The sequence below is a fragment of the Mastomys coucha genome, unplaced genomic scaffold (genome assembly GCF_008632895.1).
Source record: "Mastomys coucha isolate ucsf_1 unplaced genomic scaffold, UCSF_Mcou_1 pScaffold3, whole genome shotgun sequence".
Taxonomy (NCBI): domain Eukaryota; kingdom Metazoa; phylum Chordata; class Mammalia; order Rodentia; family Muridae; genus Mastomys; species Mastomys coucha.
The window spans coordinates 50270857-50296192 of NW_022196909.1; the positions used below are offsets into that span (position 1 = coordinate 50270857).

A 25336-nucleotide genomic window follows, 5' to 3' on the forward strand; every position below is an offset into this window, starting at 1 on the left:
CGGGCGGTGGTGGCGCACGCCTTTAATCCCAGCGCTTGGGAGGCAAGAGGCAGGTGGATTTCTGAGTTCGAGGCCAGCCTGATCTACAGAGTGAGTTTCAGGACAGCCAGTGCTACATGGAGAAACCTTGTCTCAAAAAACAAAAAAACCCAAAAAAACCAAAAACAAAAAACAAAAAAAAAAGAAAAAGAAAAAAAGAAATACATCATGTTTTACGGAAGCCCAGCAAAGAGCGCCTGTTCTCTATCCACTTACTTCCTCCCCACTCCCAGCCTTGAGTACCAGGTAAAAGGAACGGGAGAAGTTGGAAAGGAAATCCCCAAAGCACACCGAGATGAATTGCCTGTGAGAAGGAAAGTCGGAGTGTGGTGGAGAGTGAGGAGAGGGGATGGGCTGGGTGACAAGGTGACTCTCGCAAGTTGAAGCCAGCATGCGCTTTCCGTAAAGATGGAGAAATGCCAAATGCTGAGTAGATGCCCCGTCAGGGAAGGCTGGGGATGAGGCTTCGTGGATGAGACTGCAGGCAAACATAAACCCCTGTGTGTACCCACCCACGGACAGAAAACCCACCGCAGACATCCAGAAAAAAACAAGGGACTCAGGAGGAAGAGGGAATAGCCGTGGGGTGGAAGAGTTTGTAATTGCAGGGTGCAGGGTTGGGGTGCGACCTCTCTCTCTCTCTCTCTCTCTCTCTCTCTCTCTCTCTCTCTCTCTCTCTCTCTCTTTCTCTCTCTCTCTCGGCAGTGGAGAGAGTAGAGAAGAAAACACTTCAATCTTCCTTTATTTGGGGGCCTTTTTTATAAAAAAAAAAAAAACTAAAAACAATGTAAACATATCTAGTATGTCAGGAATTCAGAAGTGTGTGACTCTTAGGTAGGGGTGGACAGAATTACTATAAATCGGTTTTTAAACCTGGGAACCTTTCTTCACTCGTCCTGCCTCCCAGGGTTCTACTTCACGCTTGGAATGAATGTTGAGATGCAGATGCCTCACTAAGCCACGCCCCTCTCCCGTCCTGGTCCCGCCCCTGAGGTCCATCAATGCTGTTCTTACACCACTTTCTATGGAGAGCACTCGCATTATTCTTTCTTCTCTCTCCTCCAAATGTTCGCCTATCGCCCTTACAGCTTTGTTCCTCAGCTAGTCAGTTAGAAACACGGCCAATGGGGTTTTCAGCGGTTGTCTGTCAGGTGTTTTGTTTTGTGTTGTTGTTTGTTTGTTTGTTTGTTTGTTTTGCTGCCCTAAGTCCAGGAACTTGGAGTCTAATTCATCTTCCAGGAAAGGGGCAAGGCCTGGAAGATTTGGGGATGCAGGTCTCGCGGTCATGGTGGGGAAGGTATCTGGTTTGGTTTCAGATTCTGCTGCTCCATCAGGTAGACTGGGTAGGAATTACGGCCCCCTTTGTCCTCGGGCTCGTCATCCTCCTCTGAGTTCTGGGTCAGTACATGGCGTGCTCTCGATGCGCAAGAGACCTGAGGTGACAGAAAGAGGAGTAAGACCACTGCCAGTGGTTCGATTCCCACCTTCTCCCTAATCCTGTGACTTTGTCCTCCTCCTTTCCCAAGATTCTATCCAAGCTTGGGTCCATATTCCAAACCTCAAACACAGAGTCCCAGATCCCATCTACAACCCACTTCTGCTCTGGCCACCTTGCCTTTGTATCCCCTCCTTCACTCCCAACTCCCCAAATTTCTCTCTCAGACCCCATATTCCATCTACCCCAGCTCATGATTCTCTCTAACTCCTAATCATTCTTCAACCCACACCTCTTGTGTCTTCCTGCTCCCTACCCCGACCCCAGTCCCACTGCCCTTACCACAAGGATCAGGCCAAGGACAATCAGCAGAATAATCACAGCCATGAGGATCACAATCACTATAGCCCACGCAGGGAACGAATTATTCTCCCCTCTCTCTCCTGCAGCGTGGAGGCCTCCAGCCGGGCTGTGGGTGCTCTGCTGGGAGTGGTGAGTCTCTGAAGTGATGGCTCCTGGGTTCATTCTGGATGTCACAGAGCCAACGGTCCCTTGGTGCGTGGTCTCGGTTTTAGGGAAACGAGGAGAGGGAGCAGTAGACGTGTCTTCTGAGGTCTTGACCGGCCGTGTGGTCTCCAAGATTACTGATGTCTTCTCTGGGGTTCCTGTGGCTTTTACGGTCTTATTGGCTACTGTGGTTTTCCTCTGGAATACTGTGGGACTCTCTGGGGCTTTTGTGGCTCTCTCAGTGGACGATGTGGCCTCTTCTGGACGTTTTGTGGACTTTGCTGCGACCTGTGTCATATTTTCACTGGCCGATGTGGTATGATGTTCTACAGGAAGCACCCGGGCTTGCGAGGTACTCTCACTCGCTGACTCAGTCTTTCCTTCAAGCTCAGTGGATGTTGATTGGGTTCTTGTGGTCTTCTCCCTCGCTGATGTGGCCTCTTTGATGTGTTCTGTAGTTATCTGGACAGATTTGTCTGAGGTAAATGGAACTGTGTGATGTTCAGCTCCTGATGTTGTTGGGGTCTTTGGAGTCATGTATGAGGTCTTTGGGGCTTCTGTGGGCTTCACTGGGGAAGAACCTTTAATATTGAGCTCTGAGTCATGGGAAGTTGTGGGTTTCTGTGAGGTGGTCCTTAACCTGGTGCTGGTCTCCGTGGGACTCACTGGTGTACCTGATGTCCTCGTCACCAGTGTACCTGATGTCCTCCTCGTCACTCTGGTCCGCCTTGTTGAAGATATACAGGTTGTGCTTCTCCTGGGTGCTGAAGTCAAACTTCTTCCATCTGACTTTCTCTCTGAGTTAGTGGATTTGGGGTTGTCAGCCGAGCGTTCATTCCTGGCCATTGGGTGTTTCGCTGGGCTGCTGAGGTTCTTCTCCGAAGCTGGAGGCATTTCATGATGAGCAGCGGTGTTTCCGTAGTCTGCGGCTTTGGTGTTGTCTGTAGGTTTGTGCACTGGTTTGACAAGGCGAGTGGTGTTGCACCGATTTGGGGGCTTCTGGATTGCTGTAGCCTCAGGAAGGTCTGGAGGATGTTGCCCTGAGGTTTTGTGGTCAGAAGGGGCTCTGTGAGTAAGACCCGGAGTAAGAGGGCGTTGGTAATTGGATGTTGAAGGTTCACCAGCTTTTTGGAGTTCTTGAAATGTGTTAGCACCTATGGAGAGAGAGAGAGAAAGAGAGAGAGAGATAAGAAACTTCCCTAATTTCTTGCCTGCCTCTATACTAGGAGTCCCTGGACACACAACTGTCTCCTCATTAGAATATCACACTGTTCAACCCCATTCTCCCTTCTAACTGCTGAGCTTTTGATTAAACTGTACCTTCAGAAAAAAAAAAAAATGTAGCCTCTCTCCTTCCCACATCCATTCCTCAAATTTCCTCTCGGCCTTCTGGCCTCTTTCCTGGTTCTAAGACGGGTAAGAGCTAGACTCATCTCTCATTGGTCGATACAGTCTCCTGTGGGCAGTGGTTAGACTCCTGCAGTCCTCCCATTGGCTGACACACTGTCAATCAAAACCATCTTTACTCTTACCTTCCAGTCACCTTTCACCTGCTTGTGTGCCTGTTGACAATGACTCCCCGCCCCCCCCCATCCAATTACAGGTTTTTCAGAGGGGTTGACTGGTACTCTGTGTGGGAGCGTTCCTTCAGGGTTTATAAACTTGTAGGCTAGAACTCCCTTTGCCTGGAAGAGCTGAGAGGAATTGAATCCATATCAGAATCATTCGTTTTTCTGTAACATCCCAGGTCTGACCCAAACGTGACACAATGTGAGAAACAGAGAGAAACTCCTGGCAGAGAAGTTGTGAGAAGAGGAGAAGATGGAAGGGAAGGGGGTTGGGGAGAAAGAAGGGGAAACTTCCATCCTGATGACAGAGTTTGGTCTGGGTGGAAAGAGGGGGATGCAGTAGTTCAGCCTGTGTTGTCTACCCCACTGGGTCCCCTTCTTTGTAGACATGTCTGGGAATAGATGAGGGTTATTTCTTTTGATGGAAAAGGGTCTCTCCTTGCAGGTCCTGACAGTGGTGAGCCAGGCAACTGGATTGTGGGGAAGGTTCTGTTTAGGGACAGGGTGTGAAGGGAAACACCCTTGTCAGTGGACAGATATGGACCTTAATTCAATAAAACAAACAAACAAACAAACACACCTGGATAGGGACAGAGGATGCGTTTCAGAATCTGGCCCGAAGAATGAAAGCCGGGAGGTTGCCAGGGAGTAGACTTGTAACTGAGACTGTCAGCACTGTTGGCTCAAGGCGGCATGCAGAATCTGAACCCATTGCCAGTCTCGGGAAACTGAGATCCACCCACCTTTCCACTGAGTGAACTGACTTAGCAATGCTGCCTCCTAACCTAGCATCTGTTGATTTAAACTTTTCTTATCTAACCTATCAGATGGGAACGGCACCTCGTTGAGCTGCCACGAGGGCTAAATGAATAAACCTGGGCAAAGCCCCCAGAACCATGCCTGGTGTGGAGCGGGTGGTACCCCAGTTGCTGATACTGGCGGGCGGCATCCTTCCTGCCTTACCATTGGCGAGTGGGCAAGTTGGCTGAGTCAAATGGAGGAGACAGGTCTGCAAAGAACCTTCTGAAGTCCTCCCATGCCCTTGTCCCTCAGAGCTTGCCCCTTTCAGCTGTGTGACTTTGGGCATGCTCTCTTTACCTCTCCAAGTATAACTCCTCCTGGAAGATGGATACCCTTGGCCCTCTGCGGGATATTAAGGAGGTGGGAGACGAAGTACCATGAGCATCAGTGAGTTCCTGACATGTAGTAAGTACCTAGTGTGTGCTAGCTCCTTCTCCCGCTCCCTAGAACTAACAGCCTACACAGTATCTTTTGCAAGCTTGAAGCTCTGGGCAGGTATAGCCCCTCAGATCATGTCTCAAAAGAAACAGCAGGATTGAGATTCCTCTCCGGTATGACCTGAATACATGGGGCAACCCTTCACGGCCATCCATGCCTCTTGCCTCATTCATTTCTGTGAGTGGTCGTCTAGATGGATCAATACTGAGAAACAAACCCTTCATGATTTGTAATCCCCCCCAATAGAGCGGTGACCCCTTTACATACCTGCCTCCCAAGAAGCCGGAAGGAGGAGGAGGCAGATGAAGAAGCCAAAAGTAGAATAGAGGCCACTGGTCGGCTGAGCCATGTCAGAGCTGGGAGGCTGCTCAGGGACCACGGGCCAGGGACCCTTCGTCTTATAAGGGGTCAGATTTGACGTCACGGGGGCTGGGGCTACTCTGAACTAAGCCTTAAGCAAATGGAACTGCCCCACCCCACAGGGGCACCCTGATAATGGGAGACCGCAGCTATGTCATGGAGCTAGGTACCTGGGTTCCACCAAGGGGGTGGGATCTAGGGACACAAAGAGGATCTGGGTGGGGTACCCGACCAGCCTCCTGATCCAGCCCCTGCAGAAAGGGCCAGTCCTGGGTGGCCTGCAGGCTCTGAGCCAATGTCCATGTACTAGATGGATTGGACAGAGCGCTGGACGGGTCTTGGGTACTGGGAGGAGGTGTGTGCACTCACCCTCCTGTGTCTCTGGCGTCAGCCAGCTCCACACCCCTTACTCACACATGGTCACACTTTCTGCTCTGGGTGGAGCTGTCCCCAGGACCAGGTAAAAGGGCAGGGACTGAGGCAGCAGCCCTCACGTGGCCCGCCGCATACCGACAGGTGCTTTCAGATGTGTAAGATGGTAGGACAGGCTGTGGGGGCAACTGAGGCAGTGACAGGGACAAGACAGGCAGGGAACCCTGGGACTGACACCACATGTCCAGCCTATTGGACATTTGTCCTTTCTCTCCCTCCCGTACCATCCCAGCATAGCAGATACCTCCGTCTCAAAGCTGCATTTACCCCTGCTCAGAATGCAGACTCCTACAGAATGTGGGTGCCAATAGGATGTGGACTCACTCCTAAAGAATGTGGATCTCTCATGGAATGTGGACCCCCACAGGATATGCACCCCCTATAGAATGTGGATCCTCTTATAGAATGTGGACACCTGCCGGGCAGTGGTGGCACACGCCTTTAATCCCAGCACTTGGGAGGCAGAGGCAGGCAGATCTCTGAATTCGAGGCCAGCTGGTCTATGGAGTGAGTCCCAGGACAGCCAGGGCTATACAGAGAAATCCTGTCTCGAAAAAAAAAAAACAAAAACAGAAAAAAGAAAAAAGAAGAAGAATGTGGACTCCTTTAGAATGTGGACCCCTATAGAGTGTGGGGCTCTTATAGAATGTGGACCCCTATAGGACGTGGACCTCCTATAGAATGTGGACTTCTGTAAAATCTGGAGCTCCCGTAGAATGTGGACCTCCTATAGAATATGGAGTCCTATAGAATGTGGAGTCCTATAGAATGTGGAGTCCTATAGAATGTGGAGTCCTATAGAATGTGGATCGCCTATGTCTAGAAGCTCTGCCTCCCATTTTCATTGAAAGGTTTCAGTTGTGGGACTCAAGAGGGAATTACCTCCATATCTGCCTTGAACCCACACCTGAGATTTCACTCACTTGGATACCAGCTCCACTGGAGGTCTTGGAGAGAGAGAGGAGCCCCCTCCCCTCCCTAAAACTGGATTACTTGAAGGCCTCCTACACTGTGAACACCCCCTATAGAATGTAGACCTCCCACAGAATGTGAACCCCTATAGGATGTGGACCTTCTATAGAATCTGGCTGAATGTGGAGCTCCTATAGAATGTGGAGCTCCTATACAATATCTTTGTCCCCCTCACATCCATAGCCCCAGTACCTGGGGCAGTGCCCAGCATACAGGTGAGTCTCCTGGGTGGGTTGGAAGCAGGGCTGCTGTTTCCTGAGGGAACTGGGTAGCAGAGAGCATGAGGAGATCCTCAAGGAATGCAGGAGCTATGGCAACTGGGACACATAAGGACTCACAGTCTGTCGTGACAAGTGCCTACACCCTTAGGCAGGGCTGGATCGGGAAAGAAGGGGAAAGGAGACCAATTGCCCATTAGCTCGATTAATGGGAGATTAATGAGCCATAGTTGGGAGGAAGACTGATGGCTCAGAACCGGCAGGCTGTAGAATAAACAGTGCAGCCTGCAGGATGAGGAATTTGAGGCAGACAGAACACTGTCACTGTGTTCAGACACACCAGAAGAGGAGGTCGGATCCTGTTACAGATGGTTGTGAGCCACCATGTGGTTGCCAAGAATTGAACTCAGGACCTCTGGAAGAGCATCCAGTGTTCTTAACCTCTGAGCCATCTCTCCAGCCCGACAACCTTCTTTTCTGCTAGTCTTCTATACCACCTTTCCTCTAGGGTCCCTCGTCCCAAAGACACTGGTTCTCTCCAGAGAGGGGCAATCTTGCCTTCCCAGGGGGAGATATGACAATCCCAGGAGCTATTCTTGCCCCAGGGTGGCGATGTGTGCTGCAGGAAGATGCTGGAGATGCTACTGGCTGTCTATGTGGCCTGGGACACCTTACGAGTTGAAGACTCGTCAGCCTGATATGTCAGTGGTGCTGAGGGTAAGGATTTCTCGGAATAAGCTTCAACAAACTCTCTTCCCACTTTCCGGGACACTCACAGCAGACACCAGTGTCTGGAGAGGAGGAACCTGGGGCGGGTGGAGGGTGGTAGCCTCTCTGTTGCTCTGAGGTTTGTGTTTGGTTTATGCCTATGGCTTCTTTGACGGCATGTGTGTCTGTGCACCACCCTTTTGCAGTTCCAATGAAGGCCAGAATAGAGAGTTTGAGCCTGGAACTGGAGTTACAGATACTTGTGAATCATCATGTGGGCGCTGGGAACTAAACCCTGGTCCTCTTGGAAAACAGCTAGCATTCTCGACCTCTCCAGCCCTGTCCTTAATTTATTTTTTTTTTTAAATGTTTTGCTTTGTTTTACTTGGCTAAATTTCATTGTCTATGTGCCTGCCTGAAACTGTCCCGCAGTTTCAAGAACCGGGTTCTGCCTCGACCAAAGGGAGAAAGGAGACCTGAAACACAGAGTTCGAGAACAAAAGGGCACGGAGCCAAGTTGAGGGTTTCCAATCAAGGCTCTCCTTTACTTTGGGGGTTCAGCATTTATATACAAGAGAGCATAACTGAATCTCTAGGTTATAACGACATTTGAATAACATAAGGAATTCGGGAGGAGTCAGGAAGAGTCCGAAAGGGAAGCTGGCTGCTGGGCTGAAAGTGGAGGCTCGGTATCCCGCAGGTCTCTACTCCGGGGAATGGCTGGAGGCACAGTCCACAGTCGGGGAGGTCAACAACAGATGTCCTCAGGCTGTGTACGTGCCAGCCAGCAGGCATAGCTTCCTCTGGAATCCTTGAAGGTGGAACTCATAGTAGTGAGTCTTTAGTTCAGGCACAGAAGGCATGAGTTGAGTCTGCAGTGGCAAGCTCCGATGACTTGCAGCTGAGGGACCCCAACACCTGCCCCTCTCTGTCTCTCTGTCTCTGTCTGTGTGTGTGTGTGTGTGTATGTGTGTGTGTGAGTGTGTGTGTGTGTGTGTGTGCTCGAGTGCTCGCGCTTGTGTATGTGTTTTGAAACAAGGTGTCCTCCAAACTGCTATGATTTTGCTATGTAGCTAAGGATGACCTTAAACTATGACCTTTCTTTGTACCCCTCCCATGTGCTGGAATAATGGGCATGTACCACCATGCCTGGCCCAAGATGAAGTCTTACAGTCGCAAGAGGTGGCTTTCTCTATGCCAGAGGCAGAGGTTGCCAGTCACAGGGTCCTCCTGACCCCTGGTGACTGTAGCTATGTGTGTATAAAGATATCTCACCTGTGAGGACAGACGAGGTCAACAATCCCAGCTTGTTCTTTCCAGATGAGGGCAGGGGAGCCTGGCGCCAGGGACTTGCCCAAGCTATACCTGGTGAGGAGCAGAGACCAGACTTTGATCAGTGTCTGCTTAGCCATGAAGCCTACAATACCTGGGAGACCAGTGGAAGGGGGCTGCCTATCACCCTTCTGGAGTGGCCCAAGGGGCATCACAGAGCAGGTGGGACATCCTCGTCTGCCATGAAGGGAGGAAGTTGGGTGGGTGGGGGGCAATCCTGGGAGGTCACCATCCAGCAGAGGAAAGGGTAATGGGCTAAAGAGCCTGATTGACATTTAGGGAAGAGGGGATGTGAAGGTGAGGGATGAAGGTTCGAATGGACCCCTCTATGACAGAATGTTCCTGCCATCCCTAAAGAGTATCTTCTGGTCATGGGTCATCACCCCACTGTCCCACTGCCTCACATTGGGAACTGAACCCGGGACTTTGTGCTCGTTAGGAACCACACCTGTGGTTGAGCTAAGAACCAACTCTTGTTTGTTTGTTCTTCTGTCCCATAATTGTTTGTTTTGCTTTGTTTTCTGTAGCTAGCTGGAGCTGGTTGTGCCAGTAAGAGTGACCGTTGTTCCTTCCTCAGGTTGGCAACAACAGCCATTGCTACCCTGGATACCAGGTCTAAAAGAGATAGAGGTCAGAGGAATTTTGGAATGGGACCCATCACCTGTGATGCCACGTGTGGCTAGAGCTACTACTGGGATAGCTTGAAAAGATGTCTGTTGGGTCACCAAATCCACACTGACACACAAGCTGTGTCAGCTGCTGCTACCATGGCAACTGTCATGGCTACTGCTGCTACCACAGCACCCACTGCCACCGGCACTGTCCCCACAAGACAGAGATCTGTGGTCAACATCTGATAGTGCCTGTGTGAGCTTCACTCCTCATAGCTTTAAAGATTTCTTTTCAGGGCTAAAGAGATGACTCAACGGGTTAGAGCACTGATTGCTCTTCCAGAGATCCTGAGTTCAATTCCCAGCAACCACATGGTGACTCGCATCCATCTGCAATGAGATCTGACGCCCTCTTCTGGAGTGTCTGAAGACAGCTACAGTGTACTTAAATATAATAAATAAATAAATTTTCAAAGTCATAAAAGGATACAAATAGGAAAGAAAAAAAACAAAATCAAACTATAAGAAAAAATATTTCTTTTTAAGGTTTATTTATTTATATGAGTACACTGAACTGTCATCAGATAGATATACCAGAAGAGGGCGTCAGATCCCATTACAGATTATTGTGAGTCACCATGTGGTTGCTGGGAATTGAACTCAGGTCCTCTGGAAGAGCAGTCAGTGCTCTTAACCGCTGAGTCATCTCTTTATACCATCCTCATATCTTTAAACAGCTCCCCCCCCCCACCTTCTGTGGCTTTTCGTTTCCATTTTGGGATTTCTATGGCAAACTGGGCCACAAGAACCACTTGAGGGATACGAGTGTGTCCTGAGCCTTCCCTCTATGCGTGAGAAAAAGATGCTCAGGCACATCGCATCTCGTCCCTTCCTGCAGTAGGGGACTAGAGGTAGTTTCAGTCCCACTTGGTGACTGACAGCTCACTGCCCACTCTTCTGTGGGTCAGGAAAACCTCTGACCCTAAGAAGCCATCTGTTGAAAATGGTTCCACTGAGGCAGGATGACTGAGACACAGGAGCCTAGGGAGAAGCCATCTGGGGACAGTCAGCCATTTCAGCCCCACACCTCATGAGCCTTGCTCCCGGCAGCCTAATTGGTGGCAGTGTAAGGGTTTACAGCTGCACCCCAAACTCATCTCCCTCAGAAATGGCAAGTCTACAAGATAAAAAAAAATGGATAGGATGGGCTGATCGTGGGACCTGGGGGCCAGCCGCCTAGCTAGCTAGGCTCTCACTGTACCCTTCCCCCAGTCCCTGCTCTGCTGACAGAGCTAGCCTACCTAGGGTGGAGTTTTCTGAGATAAGAGAACTCTATTGTCCTGCTGCTTCTGAAGTTTTCTACAAGGAGTCACCATCTACTCCGTTACTGAGTCTACCTGTTTGGCAAATTTCTGACTAGCAACAAGATGCTAATGAGTCGGTGAGATCCTGACATTGGGGGGATGGTTTCCTTTCTGATATTATACTAAGTCTCTTAAGTAAACATCGGACCTTGATCGGAAACTTTGTCTTGGTCTCCTTATCTCTCTTGCCGTCCTATCCCACACTCCAAGACCCCAGCTTTTCTTTTAGGAACCCGGTTTGTGTGGCTGCTGGGCAGCTACATCTCGCCATGGGGTACTGCCTCCTGTGAAGATCCAGGGCCGAGCAAGGGCAGCAAGGATTAACAGTAGACTGCCTGCTCAGCACTATTAGTGCTTCACATGTATGTGCTTCACATGTGTGCTTCATATGTGTTTGCTTTACATGTATGTACTTCACGTGTACGTGCTTCACCTGTGTTTCACATGTGTGCTTCACATGTGTGTGCTTTACATGTATGTACTTCACATGTACGTGCTTCACCTGTGTTTCACATGTGTGCTTCACATGTATGTGCTTCACATGTGTTTGCTTTACATGCATGTGCTTCACTTGTACGTGCTTCACCTGTGTTTCACATGTGTGTGCTTTACATGTATGTGCTTCACGTGTATGTGCTTTACCTGTTTCACATCTATTTGCTTCAGGTGTATGTGCTTTACCTGTGTTTCACATGTATGTACTTCACGTGTGTGCTTCATGTGTGTGTACTTCACATGTGTGTGCTTTATGTGTGTGTGCTTCATGTGTATGTGTGTGAGTTAAAATGGTGTCCCGTGTCTGCCTCACCACAGGGCTAGGGCCGCTCATGGAGGTGGACATGAGAAGTTTTTGACTGTGTGCACCCCATACTGCAGCCCTGCTACCGCAGGGCGGGCATCTGGCTGTGAGAAGCCACGGGACCCCGCTCAGGGCGTGGGAGGCACAGTCTGAGGTCCCAGAGGAACTGCTGGGAACCAGCTTGTGGGTCCCCAGGCCACACGGAGGCCAGAAGAGCTGAGGACGGAGTGTGGGCCCATGGGACTGGCTCTAGCCCTGGGCTGAAAGGAAAAGGACAGAAGTAGAGAGCTCAGGCTGGTTCCTGTGGGGAGGAGAATGTCTCTGGGTTTGGTGGGAACCGTGTCAGAGAGCACAGGGAGACCTTTTTCAGGAGGTTAGATGCAGATCTTTAAAGGAAGACCTGCTCCATTGCTTCCCACGGCAGATCCCAATGAGAAGGAGACAGTCCATGGTTTTAAGGCATTTTATTTTCATGGCATGGTGGAGAGTTGTGATAAGTGAAACCATACCCCACTTTCTCAGGGCAGGCCTGAGGTTAAATACCTTTTGCAGGCAGGAATGTCTGGGAAGGGGAACTAAGAGGATAGTAGAGGCAGAGAGAAAAAGAGAGAGAGAGAGAGAGAGAGAGAGAGAGAGAGAGAGAGAGAGAGAGAGAGAAATAGAGAGAGAGAGAGAGAGAAATAGAGAGAGAGTAGAGTAGTAGAGGCTGGCCATGACCACGTAGAGAGAGGGGGTAAGGGAATGTGGAGAGATGGGGAGCAAGAGGGCAAGAGAGAGAGGCAAGAGAAAGAGAGTAAGAGTAAGGAGAAGGAGGGGGCAAGCAGCCCCTTTTATAATATTGCCAGACCTATCTGGCTGTTGCCGAGTAACTAGGGGGAGGAGCATACCTGACTGTTGCCAGGTAACTGTGGGGGTACAGTCCAGACAGAATACCAGGGGCTTGGGGTGTCGCCCTACTGACTGATGGCCACAGAATTATGGAGAGCTAAGGCCTCGAGTCAGAAGCCTAGTGTCTGGGAACATGGCAAATGGCCTTCCATTCCTTGCAGGAACACCTGCTGGGTCTCCGGGGGTTTAAACCTAGCTTGACCAGAAAACAGGCTGCCTTTCCTGGTCCCACATGTGCTCCTGTGAGGTAGAGGCTAGCACTCCCATGTCCCCCATGGCTCAGCTACCTCTGTGAAGAGTGTGGCCATGTCACCAGATGGCAGTGGTGGTCAGCACCTACCACACACAGGTACTATTTAGGAATGTGGTCGAAGCCAAGTGGTGCTGGCCCACACTTAAATCCCAGCATTCTAGAGGCAGAGGCAGGAGGATTTCTGTGAGTTCTAGTCCAGCCTGGTTTACAGAGCAAGTTCCAGGACAACAAAGACTACACAGAGAAGCCCTGTCTTGAAACAAAACAAAATAAGAATTATTATTGAGCTCAAAGTGTTTGGCATACAAGTGTGAGGGCCTGAGTTCATCTCTTAACACTCATGTAAAAGGTCTGGCTGGAGAGATGGCTCAGGTGGTTAAGAGCTCTCGTTGATCTTCCAAAGGACATGGGTTCAATTCCCAGCACCCATATGGTAGCTCATAACCATCGGTCGATCTGTTTCCAGGGGATCTGATGTTTTTTCTTCTGGCCTCTGTGAGCACTGCACAGGTGTGGTGCTCATACATACAAGCAGGCACAACACTCACCCACATAAAATAAAAATAAAATCTCAAAGACGGAAACTCCTTACTGCCTGGAAAGCCACTGAGGCTGGGACGTTGAGACATCCCTTGGTTGTGGAAGGAGCTGGGCCTCATCCACCCCTCCCTTGGGGCCCACATTCCAGTGCCCTTCCCTAGCAGGAATGATGACAGCTAAGAACAGTTAATCATTAATCCCTCAAGAAACACTAAAGGACCCAGGCCTAGGTGGGGCCCAGATACCTGCAGGAACCCCCCCCCCTTGTTCCTGCCTCTTTTTCAAGCACCTTCTCCTGGAGGTCTGAAGCACGCTGCGGGGGGGGGGGGTACCCTCCAAGTTGCCCAGGATTTAATGAGTGGCCCTCTCCAGGGTCATGGGAACTGCTCTGGGGAAACTAGAAAATCCAGTTGCCATGTTCTCTCGGTGCCCCCAACACTGGTGCTGAGGACCCAGGCAGGGTAAAGAGAGTCCATTTCCACATCTCTTCCGGTACCGGAGAAGTGAGGTGGCCACTATGGAGTCTTGGACGCGCCTCTTCTTCCTCCTGGCCCTCCTCAGCAGCTCACACGCAGGTGAGGCTGGAGGATGGACACCTAGATCCTTGCCATGAACAGGGGAGAGAAGGAGAGGCGACAGAGAGGCGACAGAATCCTTGGTTCTGAGTCTCTGTTCTGAGCGTTGATGGGACAGCAGGAAGGAAGGGGAGTCTGGAAGGGATATGGGACCTGTGTGCCCCCTGCCCCCGAGGGAGGGGTAACAGGACCCTGACTGTAGGGTCTTGAGCCACATTTTTGGGTTCCCAGGGCCAAAGGTGACTTTGCAAGTAAAGCTGACCGAGGCTTTTCGGGCCAAGGCCTCCCAAGACTCCAGCGCTCTGGACATGCTCCAAAAGGTAGTTTTTAGGAATTTAGGAAGCGGGGTGGGGGTGGTGCTGTATGCTTCTCTGGATGCCTGCAGGTCTCTGCTGGGGGCTGGCAGGGAATGGGGTACCATCTTAGACTTCATCCTCAGATCATTTTTTGTTCCCCAGATCTGCCTTCTCCTCCAGCTCCCAGCAGGGACCAATGTCACCCTTCATCATAAAGGACCGCCACACCACCTCACCTGCAGAGCCTGAGAGCAGCTGAAGCCTGGGGGGGCCGAGAGCAATCAGCTTTTGGGGGGCGAGCATGCCTTGACCTAGCAGGCCCTTGCCCTGCTGCAGGCTAATAAACGTGGAATTCAGTGATTCGTTCAGTGTGTCCAGTGGGTCTGTGATCACAGGGCAGGCAAATGAGCTTCGTGCCAGGGTCTAGGACGGATTCTCCTGTTCGCTGAGCAGGCATGCCAACCGACTCTCCCTCTATACCACAGAGGCCTGGAATATAAGAGAAGCAACTCTGGACAGATTGACAGACAGACATGCATGTGCACACACACACACACACATACACATCTGTGAGTGCACACCTGCCCCTCCAGCTGAGCTCTTTTGAACACTCATGCTGCTGTAGGTCTCTACACTCCTGGCTTTTTCCACATGCTGCCTGTAGCAATCCTGAATGCCCCATAACAGGTTTCATTCTCTTCTTTTAGAAGGTTTAGAGAAGGTCATTTCTCCTGAGGATCAACAGCAGCCAGCCAAGAAACCAGGTACATACAGTGTCTTGGTTTAAGCGGGATTTTAATTGCAGCCCAGCCTGCATGACTGGTCAGGGTGGAAACCCTGGTAGACAGAGCTCAGAGAGAAGTGAGGGGTTCAGCCGAGAAGTGGCCAATAGGTCCCCCCACCCCCGTGCTGTAGGGACGCAGCTGTTCGGGGAGTGGATGGCACCTGTTCATGTGGACACAGGTGTGATCCACCTATGATCACAGCTGTCCTAGACAAAGGCTCTATCCTCTCTAAGCTTCTGTTCACCCACAAGGCGGGGATGGTTGCGATGCCTGCATCAATGCCTTCATCCTCTGATTCTTCTGAGAACAGTGTGGGTAAACTCGGGAGGGATGTACTACAGGGCCTGCCATTTGGGTCACATGACAGGTAAGCACATTTGGGACAGACTGATGCAGAGAAAGGGACCCAGTCTCCAGTCTTACCAGTTCAAATCCTCTTGGGAATCCAGAGTCCTCTTCCTTTAGATTTATTTTACGTAAGTGAGTACACTGTTGCTGTCTTCAGACACACCAGAAGAGGGCGTCAGATTCCATTACAGATGGTTGTGAGCCACCATGTGGTTGCTGGGAATCAGAACTCTTCTGGAAGAGCAGTCAGTGTTCTTAACCACTGAGCCATCTCTCCAGCCCTCCTCTTCCTATTTTTACCTGACTCCCAAGCTCAGCTTAGGGGCACATACATTTAATTCCAGCGTTCCAGAGGCAGAGGCAGAGGCAGGCAGATCTCTGAGATCTAATCTAGTATAGTCTGGTCTAGAAAGTGAGTTCCAGGACAGCCAGGGCTACATAGTGAGACCCTGTGTCAAAAAAACGAATTACCTTGACCCTGTGTCAAAAAAACGAATTACTTTGGCTTCTCACTGAGTAAGTCTTGTAGCCTAGACCTGAGGGACCCCTTGGGAGCATTGAGATGAGGACTCCCGTCCTTCCCGGTCCCCACCCAGACACTATCCGCCTCCCCCCCCCCCCATATAAGAGCTGACAACCCTGGAAGCTCAGGACACTCCAGCAGAGAGTGTGTCTCTGAAGATGAGAAAGCATAGAAAAGAAGGACACAGAAGGAGAAGTTTACCTTGCCTCTTTGGCTCTTTCTGACTGTCCTGGAACGCACACGGAGCATCAGGGAGAGGTAAGTAACCACAGGTCCTCAATGGACCCCGGCGCTTTATTCCTTGTCTTTGGACTGCACCAGTAGGGAGGTGGCCGCATGGGTCAGGTGTGCTGGAGGCTGAGGCTTGAGGAGCGGACAGGGGTCTATTCAGCCCAGCTTGAAGGGCTTGACGGGGTCATCAGGGTGCAGCTTCCTGGTTAACTTCCTAGAGTAGTATAGTGGAGCGAACGCCTTGGAGTTCACCATAGCTCTGTGAGAGAGACATAGTAGATGAGGAAAATAAAAAGCAGTCTCCCTGAGATAGGTGTGTCTTGTTCTCAGAAGACATTTTGAGAAATGGCAGGACGGCATGGGGGCGGGGCTTCTAAAAAGGCCAATAGGTGAATGAGGAAGACCCAGAGACCATATATAATACCCAAGCCAGCTTCCCGTTAGCGGACCGCTTCCTTGGGGTTACTTCTCTGGTTCTAACAGCTCGGTCTTCTCTCCCGGATGTTCGGTTCTCCAGGGGACACACCTCAGCGACCACTACGAACACCCCGTTATATTTTATGGGACATCTTGTCCAGGATTTGAGAAGACTTCTCTCCAAGGTAGTATACTTAACTGAAAATTGGCAGAACTTGGAAGTAGCTCTCTCTTTTGGCTCTCCAAGGGCCCCTTCCGAACAAGGGGACATCCTGACCAAGCCAAGCTGATGGGAGACCCAGTTAGTTCCACCCCCACTAGGAGTAAGGAAAACAGGCTTGGAGCTCTTGTGGCTGGACTGAAATTTCTCTCTTGAGAACCAGGGTGAAAGGTTAAGCCACCACTCCTACGCAAAGAGAACAAACCAGACCCCAAGGCACTGGGGAGGAAAGGTCGACTCCTCATTCACTATACCCAAGAAAGGGCCTTGGGGCAGGTCCTTAGCTTCCTCTGCCTGCATCTCCGCCCTTGAGCTGTGAATCGCTAAAGTGGCCAAGTGAAGGTGGGCTGTGTGGGGACAGGGACGATTTGCTTCTTTATCTGCACACAGTGCTCGTGTTCACCTGAAGGCATCAGCACTCATTACGGGCAATTGTGAGCCACCTGACCTGGGTGCTGGGAATGGCACTTGGGTTCTCTGAAGAGCTGAGGCATCTCTTCAGCCCCTCTTTACCGGTTCCTAAGCTGCTATTGTTTAGGAAAATCCAAAGTAGTCTCGAGGTTTTCTGACATAGAGGGAAGTGATGCCAAGTTTGCTTTGAGTTGGAGGTGGAAGGTGCCTGAAAAAAATCTAGTGGAGGCCACTAGAGGCGAGCAGGGTCAGTGGTTCTGTCTAGGGGTCAGAAGGCTTTGTTGGATGCTGGTACCCTGAGGGGCTTCTGCTGTTTGTTCAGAACCCACATGAGGTAAGAAGACAAATGATCTCTCCTCCCATACCCCTTCCTCTAACCCAGGATCTCCCGACTCCGGGGACCCCTACCCCCACCCTCTTGTGTGTGCCGATCTCTCCTCTGGCTTGTCTGAGATGCGGAGTTTTAAGGATCTGAAGGCTTCGGGGGAGGGGAATAGGGATGAAAACAAAAGAAACATAAGAAAGCTTATGGGGCTATGGTAGGGCTCCAGTGCTGAGGTTTGCCTAGACCTGTTCAGGCCCTGGGTTCCATCTGCAGCCTGAGTTTGCAGCAGCCCAGGGTCAGGTGCTGGACAAGCTGCTGCCAGTAACAGCTAGGCTCACCTGCTTGCGGAGGGAGGGGCTGGAATCGAGCGGTCCACTGGGTCTTCACAGCTCTTTCCACTCGTCGTCGTCTCCAGGCCTATATTTTTTTGCTCTTGGCTGTGTGCTTTCATTTCTGCCCCATTGAACCCTGGGCACCCGCTTTTGGTTTTTTTAAAGATTTATTTTATTTTATGTATATGAGTACATTGTAGCTGTACTGATGGTTGTGAGCCATCATGTGGTTGCTGGGAATGAAGGTTTCTCATTCCAGGCGGTCCCGGGCAAGCTCGCTCTGGCCTAAAGATTTATTTATTATTATAGGTAAGTACGCTGTAGCTGTCTTCAGACACACCAGAAGTGGGCATCAGATCCCATTACGAGTGGTTGTGAGCCACCATGTGGTTGCTGGGATTTGAACTCAGGACCTTCGGAAGAGCAGTCAGTGCTAACTGCTGAGCCATCTCTCTAGCCCCTGCACTTTTGTTTTTTAGTTTCCAGTTGCTATGACATAAATGGGCAGAGGAGAAAAGAACCTTCTATATTCTCTAGATCACAGGCACCTGTGGTAAATAGTTTACCCTGAGTGCTGGGCTTGTTTTCAGATTATAAATTTGAAGGGGGGAAAGTTTAAATGGAACCTCTGGTTTTGAGTGGTGGATTTTATATAGGCAAGGGAATTCATTAATCTGAATATGCTCCCCTTTTCTTTCTTGGTCCTAATAAGAAAGGAGAAGATACAGGTACCCATACCAGGTCAGTAAAATCTCCAAGGATGCTCTGGAGTTCCATCGTCTTGTTTACAGATGGGCATCATCGGCAAAGGCTCCCCTAGACTGTGCCCTTACTCATGAGTCTAAGAAACAAACACCTGGCATTTTTTCTGCACAAGGACCTGACTTCAGTATAAACTGGCAGACAATGCCCCCCCTCCGCCCCCGCTTCCCCCAACAAAAGTGACCTCTGGTGGGACACACCAGTATGTAAAAACCAACAAGCTAGTCTGAGGCTGAGCAGATCCTGGCATGGGCCGATTCCTTGCTGGGGAAGTTGGATTAGCTGTTGAAGGTTTGCTAAGCACTTGTTCCTGCTGGGGGTTGTCCATAAAGAAGGCACTTTCAGGGAAGCCCCCAGAAGCAATAGGGGCACCTTGGTGTAGCAGGGACTGCTCACTCCTGCAGCGTCGGGAGAACAAGGGGTTAGCGCTGAGTTAGACTGTTGCGCACATGCAGTCATTGTCTTCCTGGGTTCCAGTCCAGCTTCCAGCTCCCCAGAGTTGGGAGATCCTGGGTTAGAGGAAGGGGTATGGGAGGAGAGGTCATTTGTCTTCTTACCTCATGTGGGTTCTGACAAACAGCAGAAGCCCCTCAGGGTACCAGCATCCAACGAAGCCTTCTGAACCCTAGACAGAACCACTGACCCTGCTCGCCTCTAGCAGCCTCCACTAGATTTCTTCAGGCACCTTCCACCTCCAACTCAAAGCAAACTTGGCATCACTTCCCTCTATGTCAGAAAACCTCGAGACTACTTCACCATTGCTTTCCACCTCAGATACCACCTCCCGGGCCTGCCCGCTATGGTCTGGGCAGCTCCGGGGGATTGGGAGATGTTACTATGCTAGTGGCCAAGAGTGTCCTTACGGTGTCCTGTTGACTCCTCTTCCCGGTAGTTTGAGGCCTCCTTAAGGACCCACTCCTTAAGGCTGTTTTCTACCTTAAACCCTTAGCCTCATGGCAACAGTCAGTTTCTCTTGGTAAGTGGGCAGCAAGTGCACAGGGCTGGATGCAAGCTGGCATGTGTCCGGAATGTTGGCAGCAGAGTCTAAAAAGACCCTTGGACTGTGTACAACCTGTTTAACCAACACTAGGCTCAGGTGTGGAGCTTGAATAACCAGTTGTCTCTCCCAGAAGGTCTCCAGCTTGCTCTTCTGGGGAGCAAACAGGAAGTGGGCACCAGAGGTAAGCCCAGAGGGCAGAGGATGGCCGTCAAACAGGAAATGGGCACCAGAGGTAAGCCTGGAGGGTAGAGGATGGCCGTCAGCTCTTGCCGATACTGGGGTAGTGTAGTAGGCCTGGCTTGTTAAGCGTCATAGGACTGGTGATGATCCATGTGCGTTTTAGCTGGAAACCTGGCTTCTAAGGAACACCTGCCTGACTCCCTTTGTAGCTAGGCTGGCCATGTGATGATGCGCTATCCAGCAAGACAGAAGTAGGAAGTGTTAATGTCTCCACATCAGAGAGAAGTCCAGCCCTTCACAAGACCCCATGTTTCTTTTAATGCTAACCTCTGTAATAACAGATGTTTTAGGGGCTGGAGAGATGGCTCAGTGGGTAAGAGCACTGACTGCTCTTCTGAAGGTCCTGAGTTCAAATCCCCACAACCATCCATAAAGAGATCTGACGCCCTCTTTTGGTGTGTCTGAAGATAGCGATGGTGTACCAATATACATGAAATAAATAGACATTTAAAAAAAAAAGATGTTTTATTACTGTGGACCTGTGTGGCAGCCAGTGATCAGCACAGTTCACCACATCACTCGCTCTTCATCTCCTCTGGGCCTCTCTTTACATTTATGCTCCTTCCACAGCGCTTGCTCTTCACCTCCTCTGGACCTCCCCTCATGCTCAAGCTCCTCCCCACACAATGACCACCTTGGTACTTGGGGTATCAAAAATGTCCTGTCAGTTTTTCTCTGATCTTTACTTCTTTCCCCTTGGCCAATCCTTGCCTATCTCAGAAGTCTTTGCCTAACTGTGTCTTTCCAAGACTGACCTGGCCCATCCCAGCAGTTTGGTTCCCTTGTCGACCCTTTTCTCCCTTGCATTTGATGACTTTTAAACTGGCCATCTCACCCGCTGACCCCAGAGGGAGGAAATCAGGAAGCCTTCCTTCAGGAGGAGTGCAGACACATGGGAGCAGCTGAAGTGGGGAGAGGCATGGAGCCCAAACCCTGTATTTCTGCCTGGTTGAAACTTCGCTACTGTACCAGAAAGGAGCTGCAGCCTGAGTTGTTGATCAGCTAGGCTAAACTTCTTTTGATAAGTTCCATTCTCGGCATCTTTGTCTCCAACATGAAGCTAAATGTGCTTTGTTAGGAAGCCCCCCTCTTCCTGGAGCAACAGAGAGGCAAGACAGTTGAGCAAGGCAGGGCAGTAAAGGACCACACTTGGGTGCCTGGGGGTTTATCCTTTTATCTCCATCTCCTCCTCATTCTTGAATCGTGGGACTTTCTGATCTGCTCCCTCCCACAGAATGAGGAAGGTGGTCCGTGTCACCTCTGAGGTCCCATCGCACCAACAGCAGGCGGGTCTGAGGAATGCTGGCTGGGCTGTGAGTGGAGCTCAGAGCTCCCTGGCATTGGGAGCATCATCCATCAGCTGCTGTAGGTGGGAAGCTGCCTGGTCCAGCTTTGACAATTCCAGATGGAGGGAGGAAATCTGGACAAGGTGGAAAGATGAGAAAGGGTGAGCTGGCCTCCCCACCCACGCCCTGTAAGGAACTCAGGCATCCTCAGCCTCACCTTCTGCTGCCTCTCTGCAAGACCCTCTGGGACGGTCCGGTTCAACAGTTCATCAAGCTGCTTCTGTAACTTCTGCCTTCGGGCAGCTAGCCGGGGTAGCTGGCTCTGGGGGTCCACCAGGCCCTGCAGAACAGGGAAGCAGTCAGACACCTGCAGCCTGCCCAGCTTCCATCCTTCCACCCCTCCTCCTCAGAGGTCCCTCCAACCCCCTCTGGATACCTGCAGCTCCATGTAGATCTTCATGGTGTCACCCAGTGGGGTGAGGGCCCACCCTGAAGGAGCTGCTACCCCTGGGGGCAGGAATCCTACAGCCCCGCAGTGGCTTAGGACACCCAGAGGCTCCAGGAAGGGATGGACTAGGCCTTGTTCTCCCAGGTCCGAGCACTGCAGCAGCACTAATGGAGACAGGGACGGTGAAACGGTCAGTGTGAGCGTCAGCTCCTGCCATGCTCCCATCCACCCAGGACCAGCCTCACCTTGGGGCCGGGCTTTTGTGAGCTGGTAGGTGGCTCGGAGCGCCCGCAGTGCCTGTACAACCTCCTGGACTCTGGAGAAGCAGCGCTCCAGCTCTGGCTGGCGCCAGGACTCCTGATGGAGACTCAGAGTCAGCAGAGAAACTGGGTGGTATTGATTCTCCCCATCCCTCATCTCTGCAGCACCGTGACAGCATGTGAGGTGTCGCCTAAGGTTCACACAACCTGTGGCTGATGTCTGTACGCATCCTGAAGGTACCAACCAATCCCAACTGAGCTAGAAATATAAACACTATCAAAACACAAAACCTAGAGCAATTTTACTTTGGATATTCTGTAAGCAAGCATTCACACGTAACACGTATGCCTGCCAGATCCCCTGGAACTGGGGTTGCACACAGCCATGAGCCACCAATGTGGAACTCTTAACTGCTGAGCCACCTCTCCAGCCCTAGACTTTCTTCTCTTCTCTTTCTGAGACAGGGTCTCTCTATGTAGTCCTGGGCTGACCTGGAGCTTTAATATGTGGACTAAGGCTGGTCTCAAACTCACAATAATTCTTGAGACTAAAAACATCAATTCAGTGACACTGTGTCAAGAACAGTCGGGCTGGACACGGTGTCACAGGCCTTAATCACAGCACTTGGGAGGCAGGGGTAAGTGGGTGAGCCCAGGACAGCCAGGGTTACAGTGGGGGAGGGAAACGGTTCAGCAGGTAGATGCAACTTGAACTGGAATCCTGGGAAGGATTTACCACTAACACAGCAATCCCACAACCTTCAGGCCTCGGAAGACCGCCCTGCTTCTCAAATCCCTGCCCATGACTCACCAGGCTGTGGGCACTGGGGTAGGGGGCCACACAGATGCTGGGGGCAAGGGGGCCACTTGGCCTGGGGGGCAGCCTCTGCCATAGCTCTTCTGCCAGGAAGGGCATCAGCGGGGCGAGGAGGCGCAGGCCGACATCTGCACAGGAGAACAGGACCTGAGGGGGTCCTGGGGGACAGGGCACACTCGACAGCACTGGCTTCACCGCTTCCTAAGGAGGGAGCTGACAGGTAACACAATAGCCACACCACACCCTGGGTAGGGGAACATGCTAAGTTACTGAACATCACTGACACCATGCTAGCCCTGGACGTGCATGTGACAGGCCTAGAGATTGTGGAGAGGAAGGGGACAGTGTTTTTTGTCTGCAGTGCCAGGGATAGAACCCAGAGCCTTTGAGCACCCTGCCCAGGCAGGTCTACCAAGGAGCCAAGCCCTCTGCCCTGGAACAAGGCTGAGAAATGGGGTATCAGTGCCACAGCCACCACTGCCCATCCTGAATGACCCTGAGTGGGACACTGAGGTGGACAAGTCACTCTAGTGACTGTCAATGACACTGCTTAAAGACCCTTGTCTGGAACCCATCACACGGATCCCCCCCCACCCCCCCAGTATACAGCTGCTCATTGTAAATACAGCAGCTATTGGGGCTGAAGAAACCCCCACTGCCCTCTTTCTAGACTCTTCCAGCGTTCTTCCTCACGAAGATAGGCTGGCAACAGCTCTGGGCTATATCCTACAGAGCCCAGGCCAGTGAAGGAGGAACATGGTTTCCCTGATAAGGGAGTAGTGGATGTACCCACAGAGCTCTGGACCACCACCACTCAGTTCCAGGAGAAACTACCAGGCTGTGCCCTACCGCTCACCAGGTAGACATCACAGAGATTGTGGAGCCAGAAGTGATACAGGGTGTGGGTGACAAGAGAAAGCTCCCGGCTGAGGAAGCCTCTCTCACACTCGTTGGCTGCAAAGGCCAAGCGGCTCAGAATCCAGGCGTCCATGGGAGAGGAGGGAGTTACCTGCCAGGAGGAGGCCATGAGGACCTGGATGGCTGGACCCCCTGTCCCTGCCACCCCCCTGCAGGCTTGCTGCTCTCCTCCCACCTTCTCTGCTGGCTGGGGCACAAAGTTATCCCCCAGGGCACGGAGGATAAAGCGCAGGGCATTCCAGAGCTTGTTGCAGAAATGGCGGTAGTTCAGGACCTCAGAGACAGACAGGTGCAGGTCGCCCCCTTGGGGGAAAAGAACAAGAAGTCTACTCATCCTCAGCCATTGGGGCTGTCCACACGGGTCCACACGGGTCCACACGGGCCCACACGGGTCCATACGGGTCCACATGGGCCCACACAGGTCCACACGGTCCACACAGCCAGGTCCACACGAGTCCACACGGGTCCACACAGGCCCACACAGGTCCATATGAGTTCACACAGGTCCACACAGGCCCACATGGCCCACATGGCCCACACGGGTCCACACGGGCCCACAGGTCCACACGGTCCACACGAGTCCACACGGGTCCACACAGGTCCACATAGGCCCACACGGCCCACACAGGTCCCCTCGGCCACATTGCACACCAGGCTTACCCAGAATTCCATGGGAGCACAGTGCAAACCTCAGGGCATCTGTCCCACACTCAGGGATCCCGTAAGGAAAGTCCTTTTTCTGCAGCCAAGGGAAGACAGGTGTGGCCAGTGCCATCGAGGCAGAGGAGGCTGGCAGTCAAGAGGCCTGGATAAGGACCATGGGTCTCACCTGTGCTGCGGCTGCAACAGCGAGCTCGCCAGGGTCCAAGTTGCCATCTCTCAGCTTGGTCTGTAGTACCTGGAGTAGAGAGAGTTCAGACTCCCTGTGCTCAGCACAGACCTCTCCATCTCCAGCTAACGCCTTTGCTCTTACCTGCAGCTCCTGCCCACTAATGATGTCCCGTGGGTCTAGCACATTCCCCAGGGACTTGCTCATCTTCCTGCCCTGCCTGTCCCGAACCATGGAGTGAAGAAGCACCTAGAGACACGGAGGAGTCAGCAGAAGGACTTAGGCCCACGGCTTCTGCCTGCACTTAGTGAGTTAGGGTAGGAAGGGAATCAGAAGGCACATTGGGGATGGGAGGGCGCTAGAGTACATTACCTTGCTGAAGGGGAGCCGCCCAGTGAGCTGGGTCCCCAGCATGACCATGCGGCCCACCCAGAACATCAGGAGGTCACTACCCGTTTCCAAAAGTGTGAGGGGGTAGAAGCGAGCAAGGTCTGGCGTCTAGGATGAGATGAGCGGTAAGGGGCAGGCCTGCCACAGCCAGTCTCTGCCCACCTGTGTCGTGCCCGCCTTCTAACCCACCTCACCTCTCTGGGCCAACCCAGGGCAGAAAAGGGGAAAAGAGCCGAAGAAAACCAAGTGTCCAGGACGTCAGGGTCTGCAGACAAAACGGGGGAGGGGCGGCTAGAGCATCCGTGCCACAGGCCTCCAGGCCCAGGGAAGGGGTGGCTAGAGCATCAGTGCCTCAAGAAGGGGCAGCTAGAGCATCCGTGCCTCAGGAAGGGGTGGCTAGAGCATCCATGCCTCAGGAAGGGGTGGCTAAAGCATCCGTGCCTCAGGCCTCCAGGCCCAGGGAAGGGGCGGCTAGAGCATCAGTGCCTCAGGAAGGGGTGGCTAGAGCATCCGTGCCTCAGGAAGGGGTGGCTAGAGCATCAGAGCCTCTGGAAGGGGCGGCTAGAGCAACCATGCCTCAGGAAGGGGTAGCTAGAGCATCCGTGCCTCAGGGAAGGGGTGGCTAGAGCATCAGAGCCTCTGGAAGGGGTGGCTAGAG

The 25336-nt window shown here is 51.9% G+C and overlaps 4 protein-coding genes across 7 annotated transcripts in view; 2 read left to right on the forward strand and 2 right to left on the reverse strand.

The window, feature by feature from the left end:
- Positions 1-25336, forward strand: part of LOC116074627 (H-2 class I histocompatibility antigen, D-37 alpha chain-like) — a 714163-nt gene that overhangs the window by 268356 nt on the left and 420471 nt on the right. The gene's annotated exons all lie outside the window — the stretch shown is intronic.
- Mucl3 (mucin like 3) lies at positions 1323-5137 on the reverse strand. Its single transcript, XM_031347296.1, has 3 exons — positions 5056-5137; positions 1817-3135; positions 1323-1472 (listed from the first exon to the last, which is right to left on the reverse strand). Exons 1-3 carry the CDS (start codon positions 5135-5137, stop codon positions 1323-1325), a joined length of 1551 nt encoding a protein of 516 aa, XP_031203156.1.
- Positions 13621-14496, forward strand: Sfta2 (surfactant associated 2). The gene is made up of 3 exons (XM_031347394.1): positions 13621-13840; positions 14072-14160; positions 14299-14496. Exons 1-3 carry the CDS (start codon positions 13783-13785, stop codon positions 14383-14385), a joined length of 234 nt encoding a protein of 77 aa, XP_031203254.1. The 5' UTR covers positions 13621-13782; the 3' UTR covers positions 14386-14496.
- The window catches only part of Vars2 (valyl-tRNA synthetase 2, mitochondrial), a 14305-nt gene continuing 9148 nt past the window's right edge, over positions 20180-25336 (reverse strand). Inside the window, exons 18-29 of one of the 2 annotated variants that reach the window (XM_031347265.1) lie at positions 24873-24943; positions 24661-24786; positions 24433-24537; positions 24289-24357; positions 24120-24198; positions 23635-23762; positions 23398-23550; positions 22536-22742; positions 21710-21821; positions 21453-21628; positions 21234-21356; positions 20180-21150 (exon numbers count right to left, since the gene is read on the reverse strand). In XM_031347265.1, coding sequence (XP_031203125.1) covers positions 21055-21150; positions 21234-21356; positions 21453-21628; positions 21710-21821; positions 22536-22742; positions 23398-23550; positions 23635-23762; positions 24120-24198; positions 24289-24357; positions 24433-24537; positions 24661-24786; positions 24873-24943 — 1445 coding nt within the window. In that variant the 3' untranslated portion in view covers positions 20180-21054. The remainder of the gene's footprint in view (positions 21151-21233; positions 21357-21452; positions 21629-21709; positions 21822-22535; positions 22743-23397; positions 23551-23634; positions 23763-24119; positions 24199-24288; positions 24358-24432; positions 24538-24660; positions 24787-24872; positions 24944-25336) is intronic. The other variant, XM_031347264.1, reaches the window with a different exon arrangement.

Coding starts and splice junctions, on each gene's coding strand:
- Mucl3 (XM_031347296.1), bottom strand. CDS start 5,137: ATGGCTCAGCCGACCAGTGGCCTCTATTCTACTTTTGGCTTCTTCATC. Junction 3,136..5,055: donor TCCGGCTTCTTGGGAGGCAG/GTATGTAAAGGG, acceptor CTCTCTCCATAG/GTGCTAACACATTTCAAGAA. Junction 1,473..1,816: donor TCCTTGGCCTGATCCTTGTG/GTAAGGGCAGTG, acceptor CTGTCACCTCAG/GTCTCTTGCGCATCGAGAGC.
- Sfta2 (XM_031347394.1), top strand. CDS start 13,783: ATGGAGTCTTGGACGCGCCTCTTCTTCCTCCTGGCCCTCCTCAGCAGC. Junction 13,841..14,071: donor CCTCAGCAGCTCACACGCAG/GTGAGGCTGGAG, acceptor TTGGGTTCCCAG/GGCCAAAGGTGACTTTGCAA. Junction 14,161..14,298: donor CTCTGGACATGCTCCAAAAG/GTAGTTTTTAGG, acceptor TTTGTTCCCCAG/ATCTGCCTTCTCCTCCAGCT.